The following is a 21,625-nucleotide window of genomic DNA, read 5'->3' as shown; positions in this document are numbered from 1 at the left end:
CTATGGTACAGCTAAATAAAGATGCCAAAGGCGGAGCATAATCATGCTAATTAGAGTACTAATTGGTGTTGAGCCGATTAGGTGATTGATCATGGCATGAATCAAGGGATGTGATATCGGTTGATCAGCTGTCCTCTCCAGCAGAGGAAATCATGTTCTCGATCGTGATGGTTAACATGCGTGGTGGCAGGTAACCTTCCACTTTATAAAAGTGCAGTATTCGATTGCTTCCCACAAGAAAAAGGGTTTAGTCTACGTCTTAATTAAATGAGAAAATGGCTAGTTTTTGTTTATCCATTTTGAGGTACCGAGTCTGAGAATATCATTTCCAAGTTATATGGGATATTTCTTTATTTCATTACTAGGATGATTAAGAATCAGCTTTAACTACGCATGATATAATATGATGCTATATATAGTAGCTAGCTTACTTAAATATGTTAATTAATGGGTTAATATATATATATATATATATATATATATATATATATATATATATATACACACACACACACACACTAGGGAACATGACTAATTAACGGATTTAACAGAAAAACAACAAAAATTATTATTCACTTATTATAATAGAGTAGGTATATATAGAGAGAGTCAAACTCTGTAAATTGATCAGTTGATCTACGGTTCTGGTTTCCATATTGTTACTACTAATTGATGAGTTAATGCCGTTTAAGGGGAGTATCATGAAAAGTCTATGAGGAATCATTTCCCTGATGATCAATTATTTCTGCTCCATAATTGAAGATGGATATTTTACAGCATTCTCAAGGGTACTACCGCATATATATTTGCATGGCTGAAGCGCGTTGTTTAAGTAACATTAGGGTACTGGCTTCCAAACCCATAAACTCTTTTTACAGAATAAAGTCGATGGAAGTTTAGAAGAAAGACGATGAAAAGAATTAATTATGGAAAAAGGATGATGAATTATGGCACGCAACCACCAGGAGGCCGGTAGGTTGAAAGTCGGAAAGAAACGATCGAACAACCGGCAATCAAATCCATGTTTCTCAAGTACCAAACAACGAACAACTTTCCTCCACTGGGATCACCAAAGTTCCACTTGGGAAACACCTCATTTGACCAATTGCAACCGGCCCCTACAGCTGCTCATGTCCTCTGTGCACAGAGTCACAGACCATTGAGACCAATACTTCTATGCTCCCCTATCATATCAACATATATTTTTATCATTTTTAAAACGTGTCTCTCGCCAGAATAGCATGTGCCTGCCCAATGCCCATACATTCTATCGTTCTTTCGAGGCAAAAACAAAAACGAGAAAATAAATCATGGAGTGTGGATCGAGCAATCTTTGCCCACGTATAGTAGTTGAGATATATTCAATTTCCTTGTTGGTGACAGGGTCTTTGATCGGCTTGAATGGTCGGTGTGGCCAGTGGCCACCTTTAATTTTAGACCATACGCTAGAGTTTCTGATCCTAAAGACACTGTAAACACAGTTTGATCTAGCTGCACGTACGACACCTACCGGCGACATCATTACAAGAAAAATAGATTTTTGTGATCAATTTATTACAATCAAAAGATTATTTATAATTAATTTTAGTTATAAATAGTCATTTTATTGGAATTAACTGGTCATAAAAGTCTATTTTTCTGGTAATGTATAAACCTACATTGGACTGGAATCTTTCTCGTTGACATCTCTTAGGCTCTTCTTTGTGACCGATACTAATCATATGCATGCTGTTGGGAACAATACAAAAAGTAATATAAAAAGTGGAATCAATCTCACACACGAAAGTCTAGCTAGCCGCTTGCGAATTAATACAAAGTAGAGTATTGATTTAACCACATCTTCCTGTAATTTTGAAGTAAATAGCCACAATTGATCAAAAAAAAAAAAAACTCCAGTGTATAACACGTACGATCGTTCCTCGTGTTAGAAAGACGATATTGATGATCAAGCTCCCTAGCTAGCTTTCAGAAGTTCTCAGACATAGAATGGTCCAATAGTTAATGTTTGATCTGTGTTTTTGAGCCAGAAAGAATTGCCTTGTTGAATTTTTATAGCGAGATAGTATTCATCAAGAAGCTCTGCCTTTGAATCTGACAGATAGTGCATGATCTTGAATGCACTGCAAGTTTAGGTTGTAATAACTTGTATCAAAATCTACCTCCGAGTTCCTTTTCATGTTAAAGACAAAAACAAAAAAACAACAACCTTTTATCGCTCAGACATATTTATATTTCCTCCCCCACCTTTTTCTTTTTAGGGTTAGGTTAGAACCGGTTGCTTATGAAACTGCTTATCATCTTTAGTTAAGAGTAATTTCATCTTAATCCATGATGTTGGAGTAAACTGCAAAACGTGCATCTTTTTCCATTACGTGAGTACGTAACTCACCTTCTGTGCATGCTCTAAAGATAATTCCACAGGGATTCAAGTTCGACACAAAAAGATTTAACACCACTTTTTTTTTTTCCCTCGAAGTCTTAACCTAAAACAACCCTCACTCACTCTCTCTCTCTCTCTCTCTGAGCAAACTATGTCAGCCTCAGAAAAAAAGAAATAAATGGTGGGGAAAGATGTCAGAGCTTCAAATGATGCGCAGTCTCGTCGTCTCGTCTGAACTCTTTCAACGCTTCTGCTTCAATGGAGTCAGTCTCTCTGATCTGCTCTGAATCCCTCTGCCCAGGTTCCTCCGTTTGTGGCAGTAATCAACAGGGGTGGTACACAGGCTAAATAGAAAGACATGCACGGTAAGGCAATTCCATTCCTCTCCTCAGTGTTTACAAATTACAAATCCAATTTGGCTCCGTGGTCGGTCAGAACTCACAAGCTAATCGAACTCTGAGCCGATGAGCCCCTTTCCAAAAATCATTTTTGAAGTTGCATTGGCCAGTTTCACGGCTTCCCAATACATATTTATATATAAAAATTGGTGTACAGAATCAAAGAGAGCCATAAATTCTTGAATATCTCATTTATGGGGCTGCTCTCCCAAGCTATGTCATACAGTCTGAGCAGGCTTCCCAGCTCTGAAATTGTTGTCCTTACTTGGGGACTAATCAATGAGGCTTGACCGGTCCAATACGTAAGCATAAAGCTCAGCTCAGGCACTAGGATTTGGTCCATGCTCGAATGCAGGCGTCAAAGCAATGGACACGTAAAGAGTTAGAACAACCACCCAGGTCCCAGGTGCTATACTGTTAAATATTTAATGGTAATCAATTAACAGTACAGTCCATCGGCTGTCATATACATACATATATATATATATATATATATTTTTTTTATGGAATATATATATTTTATATATATAATAATGCTAGAGCTCCCGGAGCCCCCAGCGGGAGCTCTAACATATATTTTTATGTGTTTTTTTGTTAAATTATTTTTTATATAGATTTTTTTAATAATTTTTAATATTTTTAAAAAATAAAAAAAGTTTACAATATTATTAAAAAATATTTTCTATCATAAAGTAAAATAAAAAATATTTTTTTATGATTTTTTATTTTACTTTATGATTAAGAAAGTATTTTTTAATAATTTTTTTTACTTTCTAATTAAGGAAGTGTTTTTAATAATATTTTAAATTTATTTTATTTTAAAAAAATATTAAAAAAATCTATGTAAAAAGTAATTTTAAAAACACACATAAAAACATGTGAAAACATATACTATAGTTCCAACGGGAGCTCTCGGGGCAGTGGGAGCTATAGCATCATCCATATATATCTTATATATAATAAGCGTGGATAAGTAGGTGTCGAAAAATTAGTTTGATGCAGTATATTAGATTATAAAATTAATTTTAATGTAAAATAGATGTAACTAATTACATAAAAGTAATATATTAATAGTTTATATTAATAAGAAATGATACTTGCAGTCGTGAGTGTGCAAGTGCTATGCAGTCACTTTGAAAAAGAGTGAGATTCACTGTTAAAAAATTAATTTTAATTTTTTAACAGTGAATCTCACTCTTTTTCAAAACGACTGCATTACGTTTACGCATTTCACGACTATATGTAACATTACTCTACATTAATATAGGAGTACTCATCTTGACCCAAAAACAAAAATTTCCTAAGTTTTGCATAAGTTTTTTTTAAAAAAAATAATAATATATATTCAAAACTTACATCTAGTGTGATCGATGTTAATGACACTAATCAAATCAATCAGAAAAACTAACATTATTCTTAAATTAAAATGAATAACATTATTCTTTTGTCCTCCGGTCTGCTGTCTCTCCGGAGCTTCCTTTCTTCCGATGCATCTCCTCCTTTCTCCAAAAACTTTGTCTTCTTTTGTATGTCCTGTTATGGTAATCAGCCAAAATATATAAATAAATTTGTCTTCCTCCCCGGTGAGTTTTTTTTTTTTTTTTTTTCATTTTTCATCTACTTTTTTTTTTTTTTCCTTGTGATTTTTTTTTTCTGTGGATCTGGTTCTGTCCTTCATTTCTTTTATTATTATTATTATTATACGACGATCTCCAAAGACAACATGGTCAAACTGTGCGGATGTTTCGAATTTCAACCACAATGTCATCGTCTGTTACGTCTACTCTCCACATCAATGCCCCATCCTCTCTCCACGTCGTTCGCACGATTGACCCATTCAATTTCGATCTAATCCAATATTAAAAGAAACAAAAACAATCACTGGATAAGATCATTAATATTGGATTAATCAAATATTTTTTTATCTTTATATTTGACTAATTTTAACAATAATTGACTCACATTGAATTAGTCAAAAACTTTTCATCTCAAATATAAGCTACAGTAATTTCATTTTTCTTTTCAAATATGAAAAGTCCTGTAACAAGTCTAAATCTATTGTTTATTATATTTCAGCTCATTCTCTCTCTCGCGGCTCTTTTCTTTGATATCGTGTGATGAAATTTTGTTTATTAGATTGTGAAAATGAAAATGAATATAATTATTAGAGATTATAGGAGGTTATGAAAATAGAATTAATTAATTATAAAAATATAAAAATAAAAAATAATAATATTTTATTATTATAGAGAGTGTGATGACTAATCCAATGTAGACTTTAAGTTTTGAATGATTAGTTAAAAGTAAAAAAATTACATATTAGTCAAAATTTAAAGAATAAAATAGCCAATCTAATGCCAATGCTCTAATGTAGGCAATTTCTCATGTTCTTCCATCTCAATATTATATCATGCAATCGTCAAGAAAAATAAAACAATTCAATCCAAAGGAGAGAGAGGAAAAACGAGTCTAGCAACAAGTTATGGTCCACTTAAGTTTGAGCAAAGTAGATGAGCTGAAGTGTTAACAAACCAATCCTGACGAGTCCAGATATTCAATTTAACAAATCGTTGTTCAAAAAACCATGACATCAAGCTGTATGCTAAGGCATTCTCCTCCGTTGTGGCCCATCCCATGGTTCACTGCCAAAGTTCTGTTTGCTCGCAAGAGACTGGACCAACTTAAAATAAAAGCAAACCTATTCTCTGCATTCCAGACGAGTTTGTTCATCGCCAATCCTAGCTTCGACGCATGCAGCATGATTAATCTAACTAGGCTTAGCTTTCAGTGATTGACTGCTGCTCCTACTAAAGCTATTCTCTGCGTTCCAACAAAGATTGGTTGGTTTGGCAAGATAGCCAGCCTTACCGGATTCAAATCACAATCATGAAAAGAGAATACAAACAAGCACGCATGCAAGTGACCAACAAATTGACAAGATCGAACCACAAGGTGCACTAACAAAATTGCCCAGAATCCTTTCGGCACGGACCTCATATTCAAAGTGTAGAGCCCATGGTAGGACCCCCATCACACGTGGCTGTGGACTACAACTAAATTATTGTAGGACAGAGACTTCTGCATGTGGAATTTCAAAGCATAGTGAGCATATCTTTGACGAATGCATGTGTATCTCTTTCTCGGACATATCGATAAGAAAAAGATGTAACGAAAAAAAAAAGCAACAATCATGACTCATCAATCTTCAATGACCTGATAGTGTAATGGCATATCCCCTCTTTTCAACGTAAAATGGGTAGGATTAAACTGTTTGCACGAAGGATTGTCCACCCAATTAACTTGTCAAATCAATTAACTCGAATAGGTATTTACTTTCTCTGGTCTCTGTATGTATCACCTTTCCATCATAATAGTAACAGCCATGATGCAACCAGTAGATTGCATGGTGGTTGCATAAAGCATACCACCATGCAATCTACCTTTCCTCTTTTTCCCCTCACTTGTTAACTTGGGTCTAACCCAAACTTCGATTTAGAAATACAAGGGAAACACAGTATGAGTACGTGATTAAACTCGAGAAGGCTTGCGCAGCCAGTCTTTCATAGACCAAACTTTCAAACACAACTTTATAAATGTACACTTCTTATGATTTCGCAGGAGAAGATTGATTTTATTCCCCTAGGATTCCTTTTCCTTTCAATTACTTTCTGCCTCTAAAACAAAGTAGGACTGATGATAGGAATTAATAACAGATAACAAAGCAATAAATCAATTTCACTCCAATCAGAGAAGCACAAAGGGATCTAAAACCTAAACGATAGGAACACCGTACTTCCATGGTGTCAGCAACATGTCTAATAAAGAAGACTAATTGACAGCACCAGAGCACATGGGATAGACGAAACCATCTGTTGTCATAAATCATCCTCGATTTGATTGGCACACTCCAAGAAAAGCATGCAGCAATGTGAACCATCATTAAGACGAAACCATCTGAATTGTTTTGTCGTTCAAACACGGATTTTTTTCATACACCCAAACAAGATTGAGTCTTGTAACCTTAGACTTCACTCTGAAAAATTAAGCCGTACACAAAAATTGTTATAAGTAAATTGAGCACTACAAGATGACACTTGCTTATAAAAAATCATGCAGGTAACATTCCTGATTTCCCATCTTAGGCGAATAACATACACAAATATATTGCTGAAGTTGTCTACATGGTGAGCACCTGGTCCATATTAACGACATAATGAAACAAACATTTTCCAAAAGGAATAAAAAACCTTCTTAAGGTTGTCTCATAGTGAGCACCAGGTTCATTAAAGGTTTGAATGAATCAAACATTTATCTAAAAGGAACCAAAAACCTCATTGACGGGCTTTCAAGAATCCATTCTGCTGCCATTCCAACGAGTATCTTTGCCCTCTCCCTCCCTCAACTTGATCCAGCTGGAAACGTGGGGCAAAATGCTAGTTCATTCTCCATCAGTCCGGAGAGTGGAGAGGCTAGAAGTCATCCCAGAGCTTGATTGGTAAATCAGGCCCAGGTTAAGAGAATGGTCCTATATGACGGGCTCGGCAGATATTAAGACAGACACTTCCTCATGGGCCTAGGCAGACTCTGGACCAGCTTATTCCAGCCCCACCATAGATTCTAAAGATGATGTCCTCATCACAGGGATATGGTTAATTTTCCTTTTCAAATCCATATAGCTATGCTGCACATTCTTTTTTTTTTAATAATAAAGAGGGAGGTCAAGCCTCCTTATTATAAATCATCCTCATAGAAAGGCTGAGGAGAAACCCGTGGAACAATAAAGAATAAAACCTCCCAAAAAAAACCCAAAAAAGAATAAAACCTCCCAAAAAAACCCAACAAAGCCAAAGCATAAACTAAAACCAATCTAAGGCCTCTACCCAGAACACATTTTTGATCTAATAAAAGAACAACCACCCCCCCCCCCCCCCCCCCCCCCCCCCCCTTGTTCAAACGAAAATGACCCCGGAGACAATGAGGAAGCTCAGAACTATTAATCCAAATCTTGCAAACACCTGCAGCACCCATGCATGCAAATCCATCTGCCTAAAAATTGCACTCCCTATATATATGGCGAAAAGCCGAAAACAATAACATAGCCCATCCAACAGCTGTAGCAATTCCTCCCAATAATCATCCAAGTACCAAAGACCACATCTCTTTTTCCTCAACCATTCAATCACCAACATAGAATCCATCTCAATCTCCACATTTTGCAAACCCAAAAATCTCACTATGCGCAGCCCTTGAATCAAACCCATAAACTCAGCAAAATTATTAGACCGAGTACGGGTAAAGATAGAAAAACCAGAAATCAATTCGCCCCGATGATCGCGGATAGCACCTCCTGCACCTGAAGGACCTGGATTTCCTAAGGAGCTTCCATCAACATCAGCTTAAACCAACCTTCTGGAGGTTGCAACCATTTAACTATCTGAGTAGAAACTTTCTTTTGAGGCTTAACAGGCAGATTAAGAAGCTGCAATATTTCCTCATCTCGGCGACTCAAATCTGAATGCCCCTTAATCTTCTCCCCTGCTACCGCCAGCCAATATTTTATTGATCCCCAAACCACCTGCACAGATTCTTGTTCCCCCTCCATTCTTGCCTTGTACCGACGCCACCAAAGTCTCCAAGTGATAATAGAAGGAAGGATGCCAATTAATTGTCCACTCTGAGAAGAATTCTTAACATGCCGATACCAACATTCTATTTTTTCTCTCCAGGTTCCGCCTTCCAACAGTGGCATTCCCAGCTGTAATGAACAAATGCGCCAAACCTGTTCGGCAAAAGTCCCCAACGCAAGGATATGATTCTGGTCCTCATAACCCCCTGAACTACAACAATCACACTTAGATACAAGATAAATACCCACTCCGCGTATGCGATCATCCACTGGTAAACAGCCATGCATAGCCTTCCACATAATTATCGACATTTTTCCCAGCAACGAAGGATGCCACATCCAATTCATCCAAGGTATTTTAGGAGCACGAATCCGTATACAATCCGATGCACTACGGGTTGAAAAATTTCCTTGAGCATTCGGCAACCATATAAGCACATCCTTCCCTGACTAAATTCTTTCCAACTCTTCCATAATCTGATCTGACTTTTCTACTCCAACCAATCGATCAAAAACCTCTACACTCCATCCATTTTTGGTTTTACAGTCAGCCAACAATAAATCCGGTAACTCACTAACTTCTTGTTGTTCAATAATCAGACCATCATTGAGCCACTTATCACGCCAGAACGACAACTTCCCTTCCCTAACCCTTCATTTAGAATTTCGAAGAACAACAGCTAAGTTACTCATTAACAATTTCCAGAATTTGGATCCCTTTCTGGTATCAACCGTGGTAATATGCTTCTGACCAACATATTTAGCCAAGAAAAATTGTGACCATGTCGATTTGCCTTGAATGAGATTCCAGGTCAGTTTCATATGAAGAGAAGACTGCACCTCCTGCAGATTCCAAAGACCCCTATGCTGCACTTAACAACGGCACAAGTAGAGTTCTTACAAGTCATAAAAAAGCTTAACATAGATCGATCACTGTGCAGCAGATGTTTGGTACCAAATCTGGGCAGGTTCTTTAAATTTTACCACTCTGCATCAGTCAGCGTACTATTTTGGTAACGAAAAGTAAGGTTTTCACCCAGTAAATCTTGGGCAGTACTTATAGAAAATATCTTGGGCGGTAAAATTGTATATCTGATGCTACATCTACATAGTTAATAGAAAGATACTCCCATTGGATTCCAAAGGCTAGCAATCCAACATAAAGCACCCTTTTCTCGTTCAAGAGTAAGGCCTCAACTTTTGCAGCTGCCCAGCAACCGTGAAGTCAAGGCCTTCTTTTGCGTAAATCTCCAGGTTTTCGAAATCCTAAACCCTCAACTTTTCCTAAAGCTAAATTCATGGTAACCCCTAACAGTTAATACCAACTCCATTCAATGTTTATCCAGGAAAAAAAAAATCCAAACAATGTTTATCCAGAAGTGTAAGTTGAAGAATGCTATGCGGTCACATGTCAACTAAGGGAAAGAAACTCGGAAAAAAAAATGAAAAGAAGAAGATTACAAGAAAGGTGGATCCTCCTTTAAGACAAGGAAGCTAATCCAACAATGGATACCGATTGAGTTCATACATACATGCCTGCCACTTCTGAATACTTCCTTTTTCTTAAGGACAAATACACAAAATAGAAGAGGTCCGCATCACTGCATTGCATCGCCTCCGATGATATGGATAACAATTTCACAAAAAGGATAAATTTAAAAAAAAAAAAAAAAAAAGGTACGAATCTTTCCCCCAACAATTTGAGATTACAGTACCTGAAATGCTTTAAAACTTGAGGAAGCGGAAAGCAAAGACAGCTTCAAGAACACCCAAACACGCTCCAACGAAGACATCGGAAACGAAATGCCGGCCGAGCAAAACCCTAGACACCGAGGTCAAAGCCGCCCATACCCAAACAACGAGGAGAACGAAATTCACGGTCTTACTAGCCTCGTGATGGCCCTGGCGAATGGCAGCAGCTGAGAGGTGAGCGAGGGAAGCCACGAAACAGACGCGGGAGGCGTGGCCGCTGGGAAATGAGAAGTGATCGGCAGAAACGGCGACGTTCATGCTGTGGGTGTGGTTGTGGGGAGGGCGGGGTCGGCGAAAGAGAAGCTTGACGAGGCCGATGAGGGCGAGATCGAGGAGAAGACCGAGGAGGAGAGGGGGAAGGAAGGGGCGGAGGAGAGAGGGGGATAGGAGGAGAGAGAGGGATATCGGGAAGAAGAGGCGGAAGTCGGCGGAGAGCTCGAGGAGGAGTAAGAGAAAGGATGGGAGAACGGGTTGGGTCAGGGAGTGGAGCTGCCGGGAGAGGGTCGTGTCCAGGCTTATCAGATGGCCGATGAGCGGAACGGAGGATTTGGGTGCCACCGGTGGTGCTGGTTGTGGTGGGCCCATGGTTGAGAAACAGCAGACTTTGGCCCTTGGCGACTGGTGATTGGCAGTGTCGCCAGTGATGTGGGAGAAGATACGGAAGGGGAAGGGAACAACTGGCAAAAGACTGTGAGACGTCACCGTTTTTGTGACGAAAAGCCCAGCCCAGCCCAGCTTGTTGTCATACGAATCACAATAATTCAATTTTTTTAAAAAAAGAAAGATTTTTTTGGTTACAAATAAATTATATAAAAATAAGGAGTAATACTAGAGATAAACTATTGTAGCAATGTACATTTTGCACTCACTATATAGCTACTTCTAATTGATTGTTCCCAACACTTATTTGGGGAGATGTGTGGTCTAGATGATGATACATCATGTATGTAAAATGAATGTTCCTAATAGTGATTTCTATCTATATTTATTCTTAAAATTATATCAATTTATAGTTTTACATAGGGGTGTAAAAAAAAGGGTGAACCGGTAAATCGGACTGGACCGGATCGGTGGGTTTGATCTAGTATTGGTTTTATTTTTCTTAAAACCGGTTAAAATTGGTTCGGTTCCAGTTTTTTCTTTTTCTAAAATCTGATCGGACTGAATCGGACATGTTCATATATATATTATAATTTTTTATATTGTATATAATTTTCATATATAATATTTTATTATATATAAAATAATTTTGTATTATATGATAAATTACTAATTAATATAATATTAAATATTAAAATCTTATATCACTATAGTCTATTGTATTAATAGTTATACTAATATTATATCATTATATATTATAATAAACTATAATATATCACTATATTATAAATTATAATATATCACTATAGTCTATAATACAATTGTAATATATATTTTAATATATTTTAATAAATTATCACTATAATATATTAAAATCGAAAAACCGAACCGAACCAAACCAGAACTAATAAAATCGAAAGTATCGATTTAAGGGATAACATGTACGAAATTAGTTCTTGAAAATACAAAACCAATATATACCAATTTGATCTCAAATTTTTTCTAAAATCGAACTAAATCAAATCGATTACATCCTTAATTTCACGTAGCAATTCTATTATGAGTGGGGTTACAATACTGTCACACTCTTACGTCCAGTGGTTTTTTATATTTTTTTAATACATTTAAATATTTTTTTTAAAAAAATATATCAATATATTTAAAATCATTTTCTTAATTATTAAGTAAAAAAAAAAATTATCAACGACCAAATAGAACAGTTAAAATGGAACCACATAATAGACTTTCCCTTCTATTATATAAAAGCGTTCCCGTCAATCGTACCCTTCCGTGAGAAGCATCGTTGGAAAATGCAATGGTTTTTTTTACTGTTTATTATTGGACACCAAGTCACCAGCATTCAAATGCGTCAAGAAAAACAAAATCTTTTTCCTTTTTTTCTTCAAATTAAAGAGGGCTGAAACACACGCAAAGCCAACCAAAACGACAAGATGACTCTTTAAAGTTACGTCCGATTGAGAAAGATTTCATCTTATGTTATTTTATTTAATTTTATTATTATAATTTTTAAAATTTAACACAAAATCTAATAAAAAATTTATTTTTTAAAAATTTTAATTTAATTTTTTAAAATTTTAAAATAATAATAATATTAAAAAATAATATTTTAACAACCATTTTTTAATTTTTATCTTTTTTTTTTAAATCATTTCATTTTATTCCATCTCTATCTAAAATAACCTAACTGCTGGTTTTTTTTTTCTTTTTTTTCCTTCGAAGAAGCAGAGCCTCATTAATGCTGTTCTTACACCAATTTTTGGAATTATCACGAGCGAGAACTTGGCAGAGAGACTGGTTGGAGGCAAAGTCAAAACCTTTTTATATTACTCTTCTATATCAATTTACTATTCTTTTTATATTTAACTTTTTTTAACATTCTTAATCCGATTTATTATTTTTTTATATTTACTTTTTTTTAATTTTTAATTTTATTTAATAATTAAGAAAGTAACTATTAATAAAATTATATATTTTTTTAGTGATTAAAGATATTAAAAAATATTTAAAAAATAATAAAAAAATAAAAAAATTTAAATATAATATAAATAGTAAAAAAATAATAAACCGATTGCAAGGTATCATTGCCCATACTGTCAATACATACTGCAACTGTAAGGCCATGATGCAATGTCACGAGTAAACTTCCGTCGATCTGAAACAGAAGAGAAAAGTCGTAGTAGCACATTTCCAAGGTACACGTAAACATCAGGGACCATCTACAACAAGGGTCCCACCAACCGAACCCTCGCTTTTCATTCATTCATATTCATTCACATTATGCCAATACGGTCCCACTCCTATACAGTAAATCTCCATGTGTCACATTCTATCGAAGATTCGTAGCATTGAGCAGTCAAAATCAATTTTTATTTCCCAAAAAAAAATATCATTATTGATTTTACTGGACTGCCATTAATAGAAAGTTTAAAAACCAAAACAATTTGAGTGTTCCCACGAATAAATGCTCCGATCTTACATTTTTATGGCATAAAAGACTGCCGTAAAGATTGCTACTGTAGTGGTCCATGATGTTATGCTTCTGGTTGATTTGATTTTATAGCTAGATATGGGATATCAGAAATGGGTGGTCAATAAAATAATTTTATAACATTAATTTTATCATTTTGTTAATCACGTATTTGGCACACCTATTATCGGGTTTCCATCACCTGCAACGCAAGGGAAGTAGAGGGCTTAGAGTTGATGAAACACTTTTAATGTCTAAGTTAATTTGGATTCTATTAAAAAAAATTCTTACATATGAGAGAATGTAAAAAATAATTTTGACCTGGTGCTCAGCTTTAATACTGGTTATTAAGGTGGTATTCTGTATCTTACGTCAGAGGTATCTATCTTTCATATGGGACCCCCACACTGTCACCTTTGATGTGATGTGGCCTTATCAAGTCACATCCTTGTGACAGGTTAGTCAGTGCGACCATCTTCCATGCGTTTTGTCAGAGATAGGGGTAGTGTCGCATACACTGTCAAGGATAAGGTGATTCACCGTGATCCTTGTCCAAACTTCGTGTTAGTCCTTAAGGGTGGCGTGTCCTTGTCATTACGTGCGTGCGTAGGACGGTGTCAGAAATATTGGCGTTCCATCACTTCACGTCAACTGGATTTCCCGCGTGGGCCCTGAGCCTTTTTCTCCTTTCCCTGACTAGTGGACCGATTATACTATGGTTATTGGGCCCCCCTGTGTAAGTTAGGTCTAGCCTAGTAAGAGGTGTAAACATCCCCTTCCACATATGATATTATACATCAAATTATAAATTTATATAAATTTATAATTTATTTTTATAAGATACACATTTATATTTCTTACAGATCGTTCGAATTTAAACTGTTAATAAGAGGCACAAATTCAAGTAAAAACAAGACCGGAATGGTTGGATTTTGGGGATCGAAGGATAAGCAATCGAGCGTGCAGTTCATGAAGCGATCATACTTCAACTATGCTCCTAAAAGGCCCAAAAATGACCGATCATACTTTAACTATGCTACAAGTGCGAAAACAAAGAAAGAAAAACTTAATATATAATTACATTTTTTGCACTGGTTCCTAGGTAACAAATATTGCACTGGTTCCTAAGGTAACAAACCCAATTTTAGTAAATGAGTTTAGGCCCATCTCTTTATGTAATGTTTTGTACAAACTTATTGCTAAGGTTTTAGCAAACAGACTTAAAAGAGTGCTTCCTTATATTATTTCAAGTTGGCAAAGTGCTTTTGTATTAGGAATGTCTATAACAGACAATGTAATGGTAGTTTTTGAGATCTTACATTCAATGTTGACAAGAAATAAATGAAAAGTGGGGAGCTTAGCACTAAAATTGGATATATCAAAAGCCTATGATATGATAGAGTCAAATTTTTTGGAAAATATAATGAGAAAGCTAGGTTTTGTGGAAGGTTGGATAAGAATGGTCATGAATTGTGTGAGATCAGTGTCATTCTCAGTTTTAATGAATGGTAGACCTGGTGAAAGTTTTAAACGAAGTAGAGGATTAAGGCAAAGTGATCCTCTATCACCTTACATTTTTATCCTATGTGCAGAAGGTTTAAGTGCTATGTTATGTAAAACTGAGAAAGAGGGAAAGATAAGTGGGGTGGCTGTATCAAAAAGGGGTACCAAAATCAGTCATCTGTTGTTTACATATGACTGTTATATTCAGTAAAGCTAATAAGGAGAATTGGAAGGTTATTCAAGAGGTATTGGAAAAATATGAAACGGCCTCAGGTCATGCACTTAACAAGCAAAAGACCTTTATTCTATTTAGTGTTGATACTCATAGGGAGACTAAGAGAGAAATCATGCAGAATGCAGGTGTGATGTTGTGTGTGGACTATGGTTAGTACTTGGGGCTCCCACTGATGATAGGCAGAACTAAATTTCAAACTTTTAAGATAATAAATGAAAGGATATGGAGGAAAGTACATTGTTGGAAGAATTCTTTACTCTCTACAGTTGGAAGAGAAATCATGATTAAAGCAGTGTTGCAATCCATCACAACTTACACAATAAATGTCTTCTTGTTACCTAAGAGATTATGTATTGAGATTAATGCATTGATATCAAGATTCTGGTGGAAGAACAATGATGAAGTAAAGGCTATTTATTAGAGGAAGTGGTCTAAGATGGGAGATAACAAAGTGGATGGTGGGATGGGTTTTAGAGATATTGAGGTGTTTAATAGAGCACTGTTGGCAAAACAGGGTTGGAAATTGTGATTGGATTAAGATACTTTGGTAGCAAAGGTGTTTAAAGAGAAATATTTCAGAAGAACCCAGTTTATAGATGCAAAACTTGGATTCAGACCATCATATATGTAGAGAAGTTTAATGGAAGCACAATCTATTGTGAATGATGGTTAGACATAGAGGGTTGAGAATGGAAAAAAAGTGACAATTTGGTTTAATAAATGGCTACCTCAATCTGAAACACATCAAATCAGATCACCTATAAGGTTGCTAGCAGAAAATGCAAAGGTGGGAGAATTAATAAATGAGGAAAATCACAGCTGGAATGAAGAACTAATAGAATAAATTTTTAACATAGAAGAAGCAACTCAGATATGCAGTATCCCATTAAGCAAGAGAGGAGGGGTAGACAAAGTTGTTTGGGAGTATACAAAAGATGGGAGATACATAGTGAGAAGTGTTTATTATGAAGGGAAAAAAAAAAAAGAAAAGGTAGTTATGGGGGAAAGTTCAAACTGGCAGATTAAAAAATAGATGTAGAAGCTTGCGTGGAACTCGAATGTGCTAAGAAAAGTAAAACATTTCATGTGGAAAGCTTTGCAATCAATCTTGCCTACAAAATTGAATCTGTGGAAAAGGAATGTGGTGGAAGATGCAACTTGTCCTATCTATAAAAAGGAGGAGGAATCAATCCAGCATGTCTTGTGGACCTGTCCAGTTGCCAGTGATGTATTGGCTAAGAGATCTAGTGGCTTGCATAAATGGTGCTGTGAAGAAGTAGACTTTTTCAACTCTGGCAGAGACTAATGAAGACGTTGGAAAAATAGAAGTAGGAGAGAGTAGCAGTAATATTGGTAGGCATATGGTTCAGAAGAAATATATTTGTTTTTAATGAAAAGTTTGATAGTCCAGGTCTGGTAATGAAACAAGCTGAATTGATGATGGAAATGTTTCATAAATCAGAAGAAAAACAAGGTGAACACATAAGAGACATGAGAATAAGCAAGATAAATACAAAGTGGTTGCCACCTAATGAATATTTCATGAAAATTAACTATGATGACTCAGTTAATAGAGAAGAAAAGAAGATGGGAATTGGGATGGCAGCCAGAAATCATACAGGAGAAATTCTATTTTCATGTTGTGTTGTAAGGAAATTTGTGGGGGAAATTGAAGTTGCTGAAACACTAGCATTGTGGAAGGCAATGGAGACAGCTGCATAACTAAATTTGCAAGGAGTTATCTTTGAATGGGATGCACAGACAATAGCAAAAGTAGTGAGCAGTAAATATGTTTATCATGGGTGGATAGATCAACAAGTTCTGGATATTAAAGAGGTTCTATCACATAAGTCATCTTGGTCTGTACAATCCATCTTCAAAGAAGGTAATAATGTAGCACATATATTGGCAAAGAGAGCTATGTAGAGAGATGAAGAATCATTTTGGATGGAAGAAACTCCTTTTAAGTTTGTATCTGTAGTAGAAATGGAGAAACCTTGTAATGAGCTATGCTCTGTTATTTCTTAATGAAATGTGATCAAGTGATACCGTTTCAAAAAAAAAAAAAGTTTTTGCCCCAAAACTTTAATATTTTGAGGTATTTTTATAATACATACTTTACAAAAATTAATTCCTTCGTCCTCTAGAGCGTATGCCCTCTCAATTTATAATTTTCTTACGTCATCACCCCTGGATAGGGTGTATGTCTTCTAAAAGGATGTATTTTGAAGTCAATTTATTATAAAAAAAAAATAGTATTTATGACAAATTATTTACGATGAGAGTGATTATTTGTTATGAGAATAGACTCATTTTGATAGAAAATACTCATTTTTACATTAGGTAACTAACTACAATTAAGCATTTTTCTTATAGTGATTCTTGAAAAAAAATGCCTTTAATTGATCATTAAGTTGGTTTTGTTAAAACAAATATAAATGATCAAATATACATCTTCTTAATGTTAATATTTTGAGATAAGTAATTATTTCACTTGTATCAAAACAAAAAATTTTAAAATAAGGGATATATAATTTCACATTTTTTTAGTCAAAATCAATTTTCTTTGTATAAACACCCAAAATTCTTTTTTACCACAGCTTTGGTACCTCTCAATCTTCAATTTTCTTTTCAAATCTTGAATCTTTTAAGATAAGGTTTGGATAGTAGGGGTGGGCAATGGGGCTCCGCACCCCGCCCCCACATCTGGCCCCCTAGCGGGGGTGGGGGGCGAAGAGCGTCTAACCCCGCCCCGCACTTATATATTTTATTATTTAAATATATATTTATACTATACATATTTATAAATATTTATTATTTGTACTATAAATAAATATAGTAATATGTATTAAGTATAACTTTTACTTAATATTTTGTGTAAGTTGTAGTGTAGTAGGGTGATCATTTTATTGATTGCTAAGGCAATACAAGAATCCCACATTACTTAGCCACCCTACTACTACAACTTACACAAAACAATACTTAAGTGTGAGATTTGTATTGTGAAGGCAATCTATAAAAAGATCACCGTATTTCACTACATTGTATACAAAATATGCACTAGCAAATTTAAAAATTGTATAATTTTTAAATTATAGTCATATTTACAAATTTATTTTTACGATTTGGGTCCAAAAATATGTTTTTGATCACTTTTAGACCTAAGAATATTTTTTGGACATAGTAAACTGTAGTTCATTATTGAAGTCGGTGGGGGTGGGGGCAGATCAGGAGTCCGCCTTACCCCTGGTATGTGGGGCGCAGGTGAAAACTCCATCCTCAGTCCATGCAGGACGGGGGGCGGGGAGGGGTTATCCCGCACCGTATGGTGCAGGCAACACTCCTATTGAATAGTAAATTGAGATGAGAATAAATTATATAAAAGTTGAATAAAATATTAGTAGAATGTTATTTTTTAATATTAATATTATTTAAAAAATTAAAAAAATGAAATTATTTATTATATTTTATATAAAAAATTAGAATGATTACAAAATATAAATTAAATGAGTTGGAGGTTTTTAAATCAAACCGGTCAAGTGATTTATAATACTTTTTTGACAGCCTAAGCAAAATGGTTTTAAAAAGGAGGCTACCAATTAAATGCCAAAGTGCAATTTTGCAGACTGCATAAATGGCGTTGACCACTTGGCTTGGATTAGGACGTATGAAAAATCGCACATTTATTGTATAAAGGTCGGAAAGAAGAGGTGCATTTATTTGAGTTGAATACTTTGTTGCAGGACTAAAGTATTCAATTCAATTTAATGGGTTCACGGCTCCATGTCAATCAAAAACATACATATCAACCTGCTATTAATGTTCAAAATCAAGACATTTTAAATCAAATCCAAATACAAATATAAATTCATTTTTCCAAACTCAAATTACAGTTTTTTTAACCTAAACACCTTGTACGATTCAGGAAAATAGATGCAATATATGGATTCCACTGTATTTATTAATAGAGAAGTAGTCACGTGAAGATTTGATATGATTTGATATAATATGTTAAATTTATTTTATAATAAAAATACATTTAAAATCTAACTTATCATATCAATTTATAAATTTATTTTTATATAATTAACTAAATCATTTTTCTTAATGTTAAGGTTTACATTGTTCACAATAAGGTCCTTGAATTGCATCTATATCTCTCTATAATGGGAAAAAAAAATTCTATACATCATATTATTATCTCACTTTTATCATTTTAAGTACGATGTGACATATTTATCATTATTAAATGATTATTTAATACATACTTTTTTATAATTTAATGGTGATAAATGTGTCACATACTATTTAGTATAATCAATATAAGATGAGAGTGTGATATATAACATTCCTCGAAAATGAAAATATTCAAATAGATCTTATCTGGATTCTAAAACCAAACTAATTTAGCGCACAAAATTTATACAATTTGACAAAAAGTAAGTCAAAAGGTGAGAGAAGTTATGGGTTTAATACTAGAATTCCTACCGTCCACAGTGAAAGTGAAGTTCTGGGATTGTTAAACCGCAGCACGCCCAGATACACATACATGACAACGCAGTTCCCGGGACGTCTCAGATTTTGATGATTCCAGAGACGTGAGACCAAAGGCTGGCAAAACTCCACCCGCAGCCCCAACTGCCACCACTCCCAGTCCCATGACCCACCATATATACATTTACATATATTGCTTTATGCACTCCTAAACCATGCACTTCTTTTAATTAAACATCATGAGCATATATATACAACCTCATGATGACTATAAAATAAAGCAAATGGACGTGTTTTTTGGTTTAAAATTTTGATACTTTGCCGAAATGGGTTGCCCATTTCAATCACAAATCGTCGAGTACTTTTGGACCTCTAGGGGTTTTGAATTTGAAATGCAGTATTAATATTATAAAAATTTTTCTAGACTTTGATTATCTCAATGTAATTGTCTCCTTCTAATCCACCTCCAAGCCACTATCCCAATGGCACCCTGGATTGCTGTTTTGTACCCCACAATGGGGATTAAAGTTGTTCATATTATATAGAAGAAGTGGAAGAAAATCTGTCGCTTTACTTGTTTAAATTTCAGTGCTTTTTTAGACGCATTCTCCGCATGCCATCTTCTATTCTCCTTCCATTCTTCTGTTGCCAACTGTTCTTTCTATTTTATTTCCTAATAGCTTACCAATTTTTTAAGAGGGGAGAACCTCCCAGCCGGTCGGGTGAAAAAAAAAAAAAACTACTGGTGCTTCTCTCTTAAGCTTCTCTGTCATTGTTCCAGACCAGTTTGGGAGATGGGTGCTACAACTTTTTTGCATCTTGTATTGTTTTCTTTCAGCCTTTTCCTCAGCTCAAATGATTTGTATTATCTTTTCTTCGTCACTTTTTTGCGTCTTGTATTATTTTCATATCAGAAAATCATCATTGTAGGTAGAAAAATGCTTGTTGCAAGCACTTAGTGTAAATGGCGTACAAACGTGACTGATGTGGAGACATTTGATGAAAGAGAGACCGAGCTGAGGAGAGAGAGAGACTGAGCTGATGGAGCTGATAAGAGAGAAAGACCGAACTTATGAAAGAGAGCCCGAGCTGATAAGAGAGGAAGAATTTATTTTAAATCTGATGTGACATGGACAACTGCACGCCGATTGTATCTACTGACTGTATATAGAAGAATTGATATACATAATTGAGAGAGAGGGGTTGCAGGCGTCGGGGTGGGAGAGAGATAAAATAAAATCATGTACCTGTGGGTGTAAATTTAAGGTTGGTACGCGGCCTATGTGACAGATTTATATTGGCTAGTATTAAAATTAGATTCATACCCGACCGGCTGGAAATTTTTCTCTTTTAAGAATATGGAGAATTTAAGAATAGTTATATAAGAGATTATTATTTATTTTTAATTAATTATTGTAATGGCAACAATTACGGCAATATCTTGTAATATTAGAGTAGTTGAATTTTGTGAGGAGGAACAACATGCAGGGTTCGAAGTTTTTCTTGTTTCATTGAAAACTCTAAGCTCACCAACATATGAGTGAAATAATAATTAATTATTATTGTTGCTTTGATTTTAAGAAGCAACAAAGTAATGAACCATTCAAAGTTAGATGGCACAGGCACAGCAAACTTTTTATTAGAAAATGACCTCACCAGATTAATTAATTACGTACTTCTCCAACTGAATATATAAAACAAGTTAATGCAAATCAAAGTAGCAGTGTCTGAGTATTATGTATGATCTCTCCTTCTCTGATCTGCTGTGATCAATGACCAGTGTAGGGATTTGTTTTTAGGGCATTGAAAGAGACAAAAATAAGGTCTCGTGATTTTTAAGAAATATGTTTTAACTATCAAAATATTTTATAAAAATAAATTTATAAATCGATCGTGTGTTTTGATATACGTAAGGTCGTAATTTTATTTTTATTATAAAATAAATTTAATATATTATATAAAATTATATCAATTTGAGAATTTATTAAAAGAAAATTTGAAAAAAAGAAAAAAAGATTGGTATTGCATGCAAAAGAATACCAAATATGGATGTGCAAATAGTGCGTAATTTTTTTAAAAAAAATAGATAAATATAAAACCTATATAAAAAATTAAAAAAAAATTAAATTTTCAAAAATTTTGCTACTCA

The 21,625-nt window shown here is 34.8% G+C and overlaps 2 protein-coding genes across 5 annotated transcripts; both read right to left on the bottom strand.

The window, feature by feature from the left end:
• Positions 1–5,149: 5,149 nt before the first annotated feature.
• Positions 5,150–10,835, bottom strand: LOC121237766 (probable lipid phosphate phosphatase beta). Of its 4 annotated transcripts, XR_005934967.1 has the most exons (3): positions 10,120–10,835; positions 5,771–5,856; positions 5,150–5,598 (listed from the first exon to the last, which is right to left on the bottom strand). XR_005934967.1 is itself a non-coding variant. In XM_041134642.1 (2 exons), exon 1 carries the CDS (start codon positions 10,739–10,741, stop codon positions 10,130–10,132), a length of 612 nt encoding a protein of 203 aa, XP_040990576.1. In that variant the 5' UTR covers positions 10,742–10,835; the 3' UTR covers positions 5,150–5,598; positions 10,120–10,129. The 4 variants fall into 4 exon arrangements, 2 of the variants coding, with proteins under 2 accessions (XP_040990576.1, XP_040990577.1); XR_005934966.1 differs by lacking the exon at positions 5,771–5,856 and having other exon boundaries at positions 9,866–10,834; XM_041134642.1 differs by lacking the exon at positions 5,771–5,856.
• On the bottom strand, positions 7,728–8,716 carry LOC121236683. The gene is made up of 2 exons (XM_041133117.1): positions 8,185–8,716; positions 7,728–8,140 (listed from the first exon to the last, which is right to left on the bottom strand). The coding sequence occupies exons 1-2, from the start codon at positions 8,714–8,716 to the stop codon at positions 7,728–7,730; spliced, it is 945 nt and encodes a 314-aa protein (XP_040989051.1).
• Positions 10,836–21,625: the final 10,790 nt, after the last annotated feature.

This window comes from Juglans microcarpa x Juglans regia, chromosome 6S, assembly GCF_004785595.1.
Source record: "Juglans microcarpa x Juglans regia isolate MS1-56 chromosome 6S, Jm3101_v1.0, whole genome shotgun sequence".
In the NCBI taxonomy this organism is placed as follows: Eukaryota; Viridiplantae; Streptophyta; class Magnoliopsida; order Fagales; family Juglandaceae; genus Juglans; species Juglans microcarpa x Juglans regia.
Note: the sequence above shows the minus strand (reverse complement) of the source record. Positions and strands in the feature narration are given on the sequence as shown.

Coding starts and splice junctions, on each gene's coding strand:
- LOC121236683 (XM_041133117.1), bottom strand. CDS start 8,716: ATGTCGATAATTATGTGGAAGGCTATGCATGGCTGTTTACCAGTGGAT. Junction 8,141..8,184: donor ATGGTTGCAACCTCCAGAAG/GTTGGTTTAAGC, acceptor TAGGAAATCCAG/GTCCTTCAGGTGCAGGAGGT.
- LOC121237766 (XM_041134642.1), bottom strand. CDS start 10,741: ATGGGCCCACCACAACCAGCACCACCGGTGGCACCCAAATCCTCCGTT.